At 37.8% G+C, this 14243-nt stretch overlaps 1 protein-coding gene across 1 annotated transcript in view; it reads left to right on the top strand.

The window, feature by feature from the left end:
• vps35 (VPS35 retromer complex component) overlaps positions 1 to 14243 on the top strand; it is a 36365-nt gene that overhangs the window by 10690 nt on the left and 11432 nt on the right. The window contains exons 8-13 of the mRNA XM_052149055.1: positions 2115 to 2224; positions 3262 to 3358; positions 3476 to 3624; positions 9130 to 9337; positions 11969 to 12124; positions 12519 to 12641. Coding sequence (XP_052005015.1) covers positions 2115 to 2224; positions 3262 to 3358; positions 3476 to 3624; positions 9130 to 9337; positions 11969 to 12124; positions 12519 to 12641 — 843 coding nt within the window. The remainder of the gene's footprint in view (positions 1 to 2114; positions 2225 to 3261; positions 3359 to 3475; positions 3625 to 9129; positions 9338 to 11968; positions 12125 to 12518; positions 12642 to 14243) is intronic.

Genomic DNA, 14243 nt, shown 5'->3' with positions numbered 1-14243 from the left:
GCTGCATCATTCAAACACAGTTGTTTTTAGTTACCAATGCCATTGTAGAAATTCACTATGCACAGTAAATCAGGATTGATTTAATCCATGAATGAAAGTGTCCAACAACAGGGCAGTTACTGAGATTAAGTGAGTATATTTAGATATGCCTGATGCTAACATGGCTGCCCCCTTGAGGTGCCCCTGCCTATGCAGAATGAAAGAGCTTTTATAAGCTTACTGATATGACTGAACTCTTCATCTCACATGATTTTATACATATGTTTCATAATTACTATTAATTTCTTTAGAAGTAAAAGTTTTTAAATTATGAAAAAAAATGACTCTGTGAACCTTTAACCAGTTGATACGCAATCGCCCGTACGTGGTGGTGACATCACTCTGCTTACATTTAATATATCATTTAACATCTATAAATGTAATTAATGTTAACAAATTATACATCTTTTCAAAGGTCTAAGGGTTCAACATTGATATCCGATCTCTGTTTCACAATAGCAATGCTCCAGAAACAGAAATGTAGTTATTTGTGCCAGGAGTACAAATGAAAACATGCAATATCAAAACGGGACTTCTCACATTTGTTATGAAAACATGATCGCCAGATGAATCCAGTTTGCCACACTTGAGTCAATTGTCCATGACAAGGGTTCATTGAAGAACATCCAATAGCACTTTTAGCACAATATATTTGAGAAATATTGATCAGTTTACATGAGATCTCGCCTGAAAGAATTACCCTTTGTCATCGTTCTTCAACAAACAATCTGATCAGCATTCATGTTGTAAAACAGTAAATTATCTTATATATTAGGGTCTTAAACAAAAAGAGCCCATCTCCGAAGTAAATTTTTTAAAATGCAGCGTAGTTTTATTCATAATAGCCAAGCAATGCAGTCAGATTTTGTGTCGTCTTGAAAGGCGGAGTCTTAATTTTACTCTGTATACCGGCAGCGATTTTCAGAGATAAAAGCTTGCAGGAACATAATTTTTTGAAATTTGAAACGTAACATCTTTAGACTTGTGGCTTTGAGAACATTGTATTTCTGGGTTGTCTTGGTACTTTTATTATTGTTTTTTTAGATTATAAAAAATTACTTTTCCATTACTATAAACTTCAGTTTCTCTAACTTTAAGAAATAACAACATATATTAATTCTGATATATGTTGTAATGTATAACTTGGAAAATAAAGCCCAAAGTGTCTTCTTTCAAAAGATACTACAACTGTGTCCATACTCCAAAGAGTCCAGTAAATACAACATTTAAGTTCAGGTATGTCATTTTCATGGTTTGTGCTCAAGGGGGTGTGTATCAACAGGTTAAAGAGCAGTTAGTTCTTTTTTTGGTTGTTAATCTTGACACAAGAATCTGGACCATCCATTGAACATATAGGAACTTTTTGTCCCCTTTTTCTACCAATTTGGAATGCCCAATTCTCACTACTTTCTTATGTCCTCATGGTGGCGTAGTTACTCGCCTCAATCGGGTGGCCGAGAACAAGTCTCTGTTGCCTCCGATCCTGAGACCTTCAATCCGTGCATCTTGTCACGTGTCTCGCTGTGCATGGCACCGCGGAGACTCCCAACATGTGGAGGCTCATGCTACTCTACGCGATAAATGCACAAGTTACCACGTGCCCACTGAGAGCTAGAACCACTAATCGCAACCTTGAGGAGGTTACCCCATGTGACTTTACCCTCCCTTGCAACCGGGACAATTTGCTTGCTTAGGAGACCTGGCTGGAGTCACGCAGCACACCCTGGATTTGAACTTGTGACTCCAGGGGTGGTAGTCAGCATCAATACTTGCTGAGCTACCCAGGCCCCGATATAGGAGCTTTTTGATAGCTTTATACAGTGCATATCATTGAAGAGATGGTATAGTATTAAATTCAGTCTTTGTGTGAATAGCCCTTTAGTCTCCAATTTGTTTTGCATTTTTATTTTGCATTTAGTATGAATAGGGATGAAAGCAAATAGAGTTGGTTAAAAATGGTCATGAAAAACATTATGTTTGATGTTGGCACAAAAACCTAAACTAATATTAGAAATGGACATCGGGGAAACAATTAAGTAATAAAAAAATGCATGATATGACTGCACTTTCTGCAGGTCTTTCCAGATGAGTTCCACCTGCAGACGCTGAACCTGTTTCTTCGCTCATGTGCCGATCTGCACCAAAACGTGAATGTGAAGAACATTATCATTGCTCTTATTGACAGGTGGCTTGTTTTTCCACTCATCTGCTACTCTGCTTAGACAAATACCTATTATTTATTGGTGTACATTTAAAACCTATTTTGTGTGTTTTTTTTTTTTTAATTTGTTCTAGTTTTTGTTTAGCTATTATTATTTAAAGTTACATTTATATAAAGCATTAATCAGCAAAGCCTCAGAAATCACCACAAGTGTAATGATGGCTATAATTTAACAGAGCTGAGTGGTGTGTTTCCTATTAATTACTTATTATTACTCTTTCCCCGCCAAACACGGAATTTTCCGGGTTTTATGAAAAAACGCTTCCCCGCCAAACACAGAATTTTCCGGGTATCCGTGTTTTAGGTGGTATACGGTAAGGAAGACCCGCGCGCATGTTTTGAAAGAGTACGCAACTCTTTGATCAAAGAAACAGACTGCGATCGTCTCAAATGTGAAGTGGAACACCATACTAATACTAAAGCACTTGTTTGATAAAAATGCCTTTTTCTCAGCTTTTTGTCCGAAATGTTGTTTTTGACAAAACCTACCTCTGTTCAAGTGGCAATAAAAAAGAACAAATGAAGATAAAATAAAATCTTTTTTTTTTGCCTAAAAGCAGAGGCTCAGATCTTTATTTTGATATATAGCATCTTCATATATTCATGGAAGAAAATATTCTGCGGGCCATTAAAATTTAGCGAAAATCGTCAAAAACCCTGGCGGTGGCTGGCAACTTTTTTTAAAAACGCTAGCGGGGAAAGAGTTGACATTGGTGTTGCTAGCACCATTCTCTACCAGTTGAACTACAGGAAATAAGGACTGGTTGCAAACGTGATAGGCTGCATTTTTTAGGACCTCTTTGAAAATGTAGGTAAAAGAGATGTTGCGTCCCTCATAAAATATATCCACTGGTGTCACTGTTGGACATTTAGTTTTTTCTGTACTGTCAATCATTTTTTTTTTCATCTAAATGTTTTAGAGGGCACTGCCTACCTTCCCTTCTCAATGAAAACGCCCCTGGTTCTCGTATAGATTTTTATTGATTCCTCTCATCCTGTAGATTGGCCTTGTTTGCTCACAGAGAAGATGGACCAGGAATCCCTGCTGAAATCAAGTTATTTGACATTTTCTCACAGCAAGTGGCTACTGTCATACAGGTGGGCTCTGGCTTATAAAGGTTTATTATTATTATAATGCATGATGCGAATTGAGCCTAACATTGCAAGGGTTCAAATATAAATGTTTCATGTTTCCACCTTTACTCTTCCCATTAGTCTCGTCAGGACATGCCATCCGAAGATGTTGTTTCACTCCAAGTGTCTCTCATCAATCTGGCCATGAAGTGCTACCCTCAGCGTGTGGACTATGTGGATAAAGTGTTGGAGAGTACTGTGGAGATCTTTAATAAACTGAACCTGGAGCAGTGAGTTTTAACTATACTGTTTTTCTCACACTGTTCAGCAGATCACAGAGCAGATATTTTCACTATTTTATGCCCTAAAATTGTGGTAGCGTGGTGATGGTGCCTTTACACCTCCAGAAGAAAATACATTTTCAATAATTCAATGATAGATGTTGGCATATACCACGGTTACCATACAGCAGGGAGGGCGCGTTGCAGAGAACATGGACAGAATCGCAGAATTCTGTCATTAAAATGGCAAAATGCAGAATTTCATGGAATTTGACATATTTTAGATTAAAATGTATGTTTTAATGCACAGTTAATGAAATTTAAAATAGTGATATTTCTCAGTGTGAATATTAAATCACAAATGGCTGCCAATTATTTATACATTTAATCTACATGTGCTGCGTGCTTCAGAATAAACGATCATCTAAAACACACAGAAACGGCAAAATAAAAGCTTGATGGGGGGATGTAATATATTACTATTATGCTTACTGTAATTAAAATAATAAACATAATTTATAAAAGGAATTATCCTGTTTCAAGTTTAGCTCAATCGACAGCATTTGTGGCATAATGATGATTACCACAAAAATACATTTTGACTTGTCCCTTAGGAAAAAGGAAAAATCAGGATTACAGTGAGGCACTTACAATGGAAGTGAATGGGGCCAATCCATGAACTGTTTTAAAAGTACAGTCACAAGACAATATGCGTGTTAACATGATTTTTGTGTGATAAAATCACTTATTAACCTTTTCTGTGTAAACTTGTATACGATTGTTAAACTTAGTTACTATGACAACGCAATGGTGTAAATTTTATGGTTCATAAACTTTATGGCTCAAATAATACACTGACGTTTTTAAAGAAGAATTCATGTGCTTTTGTGAAATAATGATTTGTGGTATGTGACATTAACTATGTTTTGATCCAAGGATTTTTAGCGAAAAAAGGGTTTGCGCATCAAAATAAAGCTGATCGCTAAAATTTCAAAAGTGTTGACATAAAGGTTTTCTATTTAACTTAAGCCAAGATGATACGGCAAATGTTTGGAAAAACAAGTTTGTTTGTTTTGTCGAGAAAAATGGCATTACTGCAAAAAATGTAGTGTCACATGACAGAATTTACATCACATTTGTCCTCACAACAAAGAGCAAAGCGGAGAGGAATACTTTGAGGAAATCATAAGTCTCCTCATCACTCCAAATACAACGACATTACCTTTATTCTTGATGAAAGTTTTTCCAGACTTTTTATAGACTGTGCGTCCCCGTGCCGGTAGAGTTACGGCGTCTTTTACCAAAATGCCCAGTAAGAATAAACCCCAGGTTATATTAATCCCATGCGATGACATGCTGGTAAAATATATAAATGATAATAATACATTTAAAAAAAACTGTGAATCTGTGCTGTCCAGCCTGTGCACCCATTATTTACAGTTATCTGAAGTGAATTGTGGCCAATGAGAAAACACCAGAAAAATTGTGCTCCTTTTTTAATGTATTGCAAAGTCATACATGAGATTTCAGAACAGAAAAGGAAAAAATATTAATTAAATTCAGTGCCAACGAGATTAAACCAAAATATACAGATAAAAATAGACAAAAGAGAAAAACATTATGGAGGGAGTAATTAACTTAAATAAAGAAAATGAATCATAACAAGTGTACAGAGACAGATAAAAAAATTATAAATAACAGAACTCTGGGTCAAATTATACCAGAAGGTGTATAAAGACACTGAAATTCATTCACACATTTCAAGTATTGATTTATTTGTATTTTTTTGTGAAAGAGGTGGACAGGGGAGTCACGGGTTGGTCGCTTAAAGCTGCATACTGTTATGTATTGATTGGTTAATGTCATGTATATTTATAGGCTCACCTCAAGGATATTGTTGTTCTCCAGTGGTCCATTCAGATCAGACCGCTGCTGATTCCTTGGCTGTTCTGCACTATTAGACACCTTGGAAGAATTTAAATTGAGAGAGAACTGTGTGAAAAATGGAGAGAGAGAGATGTGAAATGTACAGCGGACAAAAGACTCCATCAATACAGATGATGGGTTACAGCAGTACTCTCTGAACAGCATCAACAATGTGTGGCAATTCAGAACCAAAGACTGAAGCAAAGGGGAACAGAGAATAATCTTTTCATCACAGAGTAAATTGAAAATATGTTTTAAACACAACATATTAAAACACTGATAGCACTTTACAATAAGGTTGTATTTGTTAACATTAGTTATAGTAATATTTAACATGATCATACAATGAAAAATAAATCAAATTAAAAATGTAAAAACATGATCAAAACATAAAATAAATGATCAACATTTAAATAACTACAGTCTTGACCAACACAAAATAGGCATCGTGTATGTAGGCATTATGATCAAAACTGAACAATTGCTTAGCAATTTGCTGACAAATCAGAAGTGTTCCATTTTGATAATTTGTTTTTTACAATTTTGCACTGCACATATTATTGTGATCAGTAAAAACATCAAACTGATCAAATAGTCATGTGTTGTTGGAATGCTCTCAAAGAGTACAATACGACCACTATTTGTTTTACTCGCAGACAAAAATATAGTGAGTAATGCCTATATGTCTTTGACATTCATGTTTCACGTGAACAGGTGTTGCTCATATGCCGCGTTTTTGCTTATAAATTCATGAAAAATAAACAGAACATAAAATATCACATACCATTACTTATAGAGGTGATTAACTGTAGTAGTCCACTCACAATATAGATCATTAGATCATAATATGCATAGATCATCAGATAACCCACACAAAGCAAAATGTTACACAGTATCTGGTTACAAACATGTTAGCTTTCCTGGACCAGATTGCATCATTGGAAAAGCTGTAGCGTCTTGGAACGCTAAACTAATGGTATGTGATATTAAACAACTTTGCTACAATTATCATTTTTAGCAGTTTTCACCAGTGAGAACTGTAATAGTTTTGTTTGTTAAACTGTGTTGGGAGGGCAGGATGTCAAAAAATTTGAAATCGTCGGCCTGTGGAGACATTAAAATGCACTTGCGCTCTCACGCGTCAGACGCCTTGCAGGATTAAGATGGCAGAGGTCCAGTTGTGATAGCAGCGTGCTTTGTGACATTGGTCAGGATATCTTGAATATGTATGCAGCGCTTACAAAAACTCTCAACCAACATGGAGGGCCTCGCAGAAATACGTCAAGTGATCACATCTATGAAGGCGAAAACTTTCCACCCTGATCCTAAGAATGGACGATGTTGAAAACAGGTCAAGTTTCTGGAGTCGGCCGAAAGAGAGCTACAAGCTAACCCACCTGCTTCCAAGGCTGATGTGGAGTGGTGTGGGAAAAACTAGAGGGTATGGAAAATCAGAGCAGATGAAATGATATTTGATTCATTGGAAGCCCTGAGGGAAAGGAAGATCAGGTATGGTGACGGCCAAGTTTTTGGACGGCCTATTCCGAATTTGATCGACACAGCTGCCCGCCGGCTCGAGAGCTCTTGGTCAGTTTCCCGGGGCGGGCGACAGACCCTGGTCTATCCTGGCAAGATTCTTGTGGTCGACTGACAGAGAAGTGTTCCAAGTAACTTTGTTCTTAAAGTGGCGAGGAGTAAAGGTAATTTGTGCACGGAGTTCCACAACATCATGGTTTTTCCGGACTTTGCTAGATAGACTCAAGCGAAGCGGGAATGATTAAAAAAATTGCTGCACCAACAAAAGGTAAGCATCACACTGCTCTAGTGTGGTTAAGCTGAGAATTGACTGCAAGGATGGGCTTAAGACTTTTACATGCCCACATCAAGCTATGGCCTTCATTAAATCAATAGAGTCTGAGAGGTTTGTTTTTCTGTTTTCTGCCCACTGATTTTTTATTATTATTTTTTTTCTCCCTTCGTTAACTTGATGTAGAGCTCATTTGCTCACGTTGTGGGTTTGATGTTATTGTTTACTGGGGCCTATTTTATTTTTTTATTTTAATTAATATAATGGCATGGTTTATGTTAAGAATAAAGGGGGGAAAATCAACAAAACAAACCAAAAATAATATATATATATATATATACATAGAGTATAGATGTAAAAATCACCGGACTTGAGCAATCTGGTAGCAATAGTTTCACGGAAGATCTCGTGGGCGTGCATGGACCATCGGATATCCGAGCAATGGACACCAGTTGGGACTGTAATGCGTGAGGTTGAAGCACATTTTTTTTCAGCCTTCGGTGCACAATTTATATTTACATGTACATTTTTCACACTTTATTATAGGTCAAATGTTTCTCTCCATGTGGAATATTAATGGGCTGGGGCACCCTATAAAAAGAGGGAAAGTTGAATCTTTTCTTGAGCGTACATTTTTTTATATAGTGTTCCTTCAAGAACCGCACCTTTCTACACAGAAAGCTGAAAATCTTGGCAGGGCATGGGGTGGGCATGTGTTTTGCAGTGCTGGTTCAAGGAAGAGCAGGGGAGTCATCACATTCATAAGTAAGCATTTACAATTTAAATGTCTCGATTATGATTCTCAAGGTCTTCCTACTTTTCCCAGATGCACAGCAAATCTGCCTTTGACGCTAGCGGGTTAGCAGCTAATTCCCTCTCTGATGACTCCAGATAATCGAACCATTTGTCGACGTCCCCCTTTCTTGTAACCAACTCAGTGAATTTAGTCTCCATGGCCGTAATTGATCAATGTATTACAGCAGGATCCCCGAAGTCCGCTATGACCTTCATCAGCATCACCGATATACTCGACAGTTGACGCTGAATCTCTCCCACTGCACTGTCAAATCTGAGTCCTTGTTCTGCGGCCCTGTCAGGGGTATCAGCTTGAGCACGTAAGTGTTTTTTAATGTCACCAGAGTCCGAGGATTTTGAATTCTTTGACATATTAACTTCTTAGAACAGTTATGGAACAGGGTGTATCAAATCTCACCGGTTTATGAAACAAAATATGAAAATATTAACTAAAAACTAGCAAAGTGCGCAGAGCTCACTGTTAACACACGTCTGACCGTTGCATGGTGCCACACAACTTCAGAATATTCCTTTTAAAGCAATATCACACATCTGTGATGTTAGGTTGTGCAGCACTTCATTTGACAAATATATCTCCAGTGTTGTTTCGAATTGTGCTGTGAAGGTTTTGTATAAAAGGACTTAATTTGATAAAAATATTGCAGTGTTAGATTGAAAATGTATGTAAATGTAATTAGTCATTAGTAGTTGCTGCATCATGTTGCTCCTCATTTAAATAAAGTTAAACTTTTAGCTGTAAAATGCCAATGGTCATTGTAGCACATAATTGCACAATTTTGCCTCGATTTTACAAAAAAATAAGGTGTGTAGTTACTGAATAAATAGGCTGAAATTCCTTTTTGAGTATATGCCACCTACGTTTTAAAATATCATTGGCCAAAGCTGTTCCCTCACAGTAGTCAGACCACTCATAGCTACTGTTTCTGTTTTTGACTGGTTGACTTCTTTCATGTCTTTTCATTCAGCATTGCCACTAGCAGCGCAGTATCTAAGGAGCTGACCAGGCTCCTAAAGATCCCCGTGGACACATACAATAACATCCTCACAGTGCTCCAGCTCAAGCATTTTCCACCTCTCTTTGAATACTTCGATTATGAGTCACGCAAAAGCATGAGCTGCTACGTGCTTAGCAACATACTGGACTACAACACCACCATAGTGGCCCAAGATCAGGTATTATATCACATACAGTATTTTGAGAAGAATATGGTTGTATGTCATGTGTTTGCGCATCTTAACAGGAATCGAAATATGTCTTTTCAAAAATGGGATTGTTTAACCTACATTTGCTCTGATTTGCTCCTTTAATAAAAGGGGACTACATAGTTAACATGTAATGGTGTCAGTGTGTTATTACACTGCGTGCCGTGTGTTTAAAGCACCGCTGATGTTTTTGAATGCTTTTGGCTTTAAATGCTGTTTCAAACCAGCCCAGACGTTCTCTCCAACTGTAATTTAAAGGAGCATTGTAATGTCTCCTTAAAAGCTGTGACTCTTTAGGGGTCAGCTGGTACTCGGATAAGCACAATTTGGTTCTGGCCATCACACAGAGGGAGGAATGTATTGATATTCCTCTAGTCCAGTAATGATGGAATTGCTTTGGCCTTTCCAAATGACTGTGCCAAAACACAGTTTCTTTCACCCACTCATTTTGTGAGCAGTTAAAAAGAGAGCACTGACTACATAACAGTGAGGAACCATTTAAAGCCATTTGTTTGCTTTAGTCAAAGTAGAGCACTGTTTGAATAACTGGCAATGTAAAACATCTAGTTATATGACACTTGTTATATTGATAATAACAGTAATATTGTTTAATTTATGTAGCACCTTTCTAAAAACCCATGGCTGCCTTACAGAGCATAATAAATAACAAAACATCATGAAGAGCAATTAGATGCAAAGAACAAGATCGAAAGACAGTAAGTGGATACAGCATGGAAACAACATGAATCAGAGGGAGAGATAAATAACAAAGCAAATGCTATAGTTTATATATATTTTAGGTGTCATTGGCATTGCAATTATTTCATGAATTCATTGATCTAATTTGTCGAAATGGAAGCATGGGAGTGTCGAACCACTCCGTAAAGTCTTCTCCAGCATATCCCAAAGACTTTCAATGGGGTTAAGCTCAGGACTATGTGGTGGCCAATTCATGTGTGAAAATGATTCCTCATGCTCCCTGAACCACTCTATCACAATTTGAGCCTGTTGAATCTTGGCATTGTCATCCTGAAATATGCCTTTGCTGTATTGATGGGATAACCTGGTCATTCAGTACATTCAGGTAGTCAGCTGACTTCATTTTATTGCTGTATTATGTTGCTGAGCCTATACCTGACTGATTGAAGCAAACCCAGATCATAACACTGCCTCCAGAGACTTGTAATCGCTTTGGAATAGTGTAAATCTGACCTCATCACTCCACATGACCTTTTTCCATTTCTCAACAGTCCAATATTTATAGCAAATTAAAAAAAGTATTTTTTATTTTTTTGGATTAGCAACAAGTGGCTTTTTTGTGGCCACACAGCTTTTTAGTCCCAATCCTGTAAGTTTTTGGCACATTGTTCGTCGGGAAATGCTCATACTTTCACTATTAAACATAGCTGTGAGTTGTACTGTCTTTTTTAAATTTTTTTTTATTTTTTATTTATATTGTGACTTCACCAAGCATTTTAGTTATCTCCGAACACATTCATTCAAGATTTGTTTCAGCAAAGCTGATAGTTCACCACTATCCTTCCAGGTTTTAATAATGCATTGGACAGTTTGTAACCCAATTCAATTTCCTTTGTTGTTTTCTTTGCTTGAACCATGACTACGGTATACATATTTTGACCTGGTTGTTTAAGGGGTTGTTTAAGAGATGAAGCTGCACACTGCATCAGTTAGGGTTAAAATAATTGTTGCCAGCTGAAACATATTTATCACTGCAACAATGATCCAATCAAAGGCTCTTAGGTTTCTGCTTATTTAAATCCAAACGGGAACTTTGTACATCATATCATGAACAAGATGGATGATTATTCATGCATGAATCAAACTCATTCAAACCATCGAGTGAGTCAATTTCTTACAATATCCTTTTTTATTTTATTTTGGTGAGTGGACAGAGACAAAAATATATTACAGTGAACCTCAGTCTTGCTTACAATCCACTACTGCATCTCAAAGAACAAGTAATTCTGTGAGCTCCACTGTCTTCATAAATAAGAAAGCATGAAGAGCAATCATTTACAGAAAGCAAGAAAAATCAAAAGCAAATAAATTGGTTCGAAAGCAAATAGATGCATGTGGACTATAAAAAGAAGCGGACCGAGAGTGTGCCTTTTACTTATATTGTGAATGGCTGAAAGGCAAGTGAAAGGTATTTTGTAGCAGATGCTGTCAATTGTAGAGTTTAGATCTAGAAGGAGAACAATATTAAGTTTGCCGGAGTCGGCGAGAAGGTGGTTGTTGAGGACACTAAGAAGAGCTGTTTCAGTGCTGCAGTATATAGAGGATGGAAGCCAGACTAAAAGGTTTCATACATTTTTCTATTATTAACAACTAAGTTAGACTTTGAGATTGAAGCTTGAAAGCAACAACTTTTCTAACACCATTGATATATTATAACTTGGAGAATCCATCTTCTATTACTGGCACCTGAATTCAGATCTCTACAATGGATGTGAAAGATAAGTATTTCGGTCCTTTGGTGTCATTTTAGGGGCAGTAAAATACTAAGATGTTGACAATGAATAGCATTTCACTATTTGCCCCCTGCATTTCAGGCAAGATCTCATTTGTCTCTTCTCACAGGTTGATGTGATCCTGAACCTGGTTTCTACGCTGATCCAGGACCAACCAGATCAACCAGCTGAGGATCCTGACCCTGAGGACTTTGCTGAGGAACAGAGTCTAGTGGGCCGATTTATTCATCTGTTGCATTCAGACGACCCTGACCAGCAGTACCTGGTACGTGGCCTTTCCTCTTACCTCCTCCTTTCATTAGATAACAGAGCAGAACATTGTTAGACTACTCAAGGAGCTGCTGTGCTCTGTAAAAATAAACTGCGGTTAAGTGCTCCTTATTTGGGGGGGAAGGGGGACAACATATTTCTTAGATCATTTCAATTGTGCTGCATACTAAACAGAAATAATCCCCTTGATGGAACATCACAAACAAATGATTGACAATGCTATGATTTTTTAACATCAGTAATTGACATCAGAAAAGCCAGAGCTGGTCTAATTAGCTTCCAGTGAAAGTTGATTAATTTAGCGTTCAATCAGTTGATGAGGTCATCATGCTGCTCAATGAATTATTCAAATAGATTAATCTATTCTTTTGGATTCATGTCTCCCACAGATTTTAAACACAGCCAGGAAACACTTTGGTGCTGGGGGGAACCAGAGAATTCGGCACACTCTGCCCCCACTGGTGTTCGCTGCTTATCAACTGGCTTTCCGTTACAAAGAGAACTCCTCCTCGGTATGTCCCACATTCAATCAGGAAACATCCATCTGCCATAACACAACACCTATTGAGCTGCCTTGCTTTTTACTGTCCTTTACAGCAACCTTTACAGACATCATCCTAACTGAAATGGAACCTGATAAGTTAATGATTTGAAACGCTCTTCATGGGCTCTCAGCAACGGCACAGAGAACAGTACAAACGGAAGCAAGTGATGGTGTTATCTTATTTTTTTTCTCCCCAGTTGGGCAGTTTGGAATGCCCAATTCCCAATGCGCTCTAAGTCCTCGTGGTGGCGTAATAACGCTCCTCAATCTGGGTGGCGGAAGACGATTCTCAGTTGCATCCATATCTGAGACTGTCAATCTGCGCATCTTATCACGTGGCTTGTAGAGCTTCCCTCTATTCTCCACAGCATCCATGCACAACTCACCACGCACCCCACTGAGAGCGAGAAACACTTTATAGTGACCACGAGGAGGTTATCCCATGTGACCCTACCCTCCCTGGCAACCGGGTCATTTTGGTTGCTTAGGAGACCTGGCTAGAGTCACTCAGCACGCCCTTGATTCGAACTCGTGACTCCAGGGGTGGTAGTCAGCATCTTTACACGCTGAGCTACCCAGGCCCCCAGATAATGTTATCTTTTAATTAAAAATTAATTACCGTAATTTATGGAAACTGTGACAAGCATTTGTATTAATCTTGCAATTTTTGGTGCAGATATGGTTAAACTATAATAATTTGTTCTTTCGGAAAAGCTTAAAAAAAATCTATTCTGCTACAAATTAAAAGCTTTTAAATGAATTATTTTGGCAGATGTGGATGATACATATTCAGGAAATGAAAATTGTATCCATATTCAGGGATTGAAAATGCACTTCTAATTCTCATGGAAGTATATTTAAGTATATCTCTCACTTCCTGTTACGGTTGCTGCTGGCACGCTGCACGAGTCTGTGTAGCTTGCTAGTCTGCTTAGCATTGCTTATCCTTCTTATACGTTCATTGCTTTATCCTTTACTATTTTACTATGTGTTTTTCCCACCGCTTTTTTACTGTTTCAACTGTGTATATTTTACTTGTATTTGTGTATTTGCTCCCGTTTTCTTTTTTCTTTTTTTTCCGCTTGTCTACATCTCACGTCTCGACTGCGTGCATTCGTTTTCTCCTCTGTGGTTTGCACTGATTATTGCATCAATTTCAAACCTCTGCTGATCAGGAACAACATCGAACATCAAGAAAAACCATAACAACAACAAAAAAAATTCATGGCATCTGCTCATGTTATTTTTTCTACATTATATGCAGCATGTTTACTATAGCTTCTTTCAGCAGTGTAGCATTTAAATGTGATAAATGTAAGAAATTAGTAAGGCTGACAGAGAAGTTTAGTGAGTTAGAGGCACACATCCAAATGCTAGTGGAGGTCAGTGAGAAAGAGAAGCCGGTAGATACTGTTTCCAATGTTGGTTGTACAGTGAGCAACACACACACCAGCTGTAGAGCCCCAGCAGCAGGGCATTTGGGAGACATCTTGGCAGCATACTCACTCAGCAAAATGACATCATTCTCCCATTCCTCATAGGGCTTCCAATCGATTGATGTACCCACTGA

Source organism: Xyrauchen texanus, chromosome 2 (assembly GCF_025860055.1).
Source record: "Xyrauchen texanus isolate HMW12.3.18 chromosome 2, RBS_HiC_50CHRs, whole genome shotgun sequence".
NCBI classification, from domain to species: domain Eukaryota; kingdom Metazoa; phylum Chordata; class Actinopteri; order Cypriniformes; family Catostomidae; genus Xyrauchen; species Xyrauchen texanus.
This window is presented reverse-complemented; position numbering and strand designations above follow the sequence as displayed.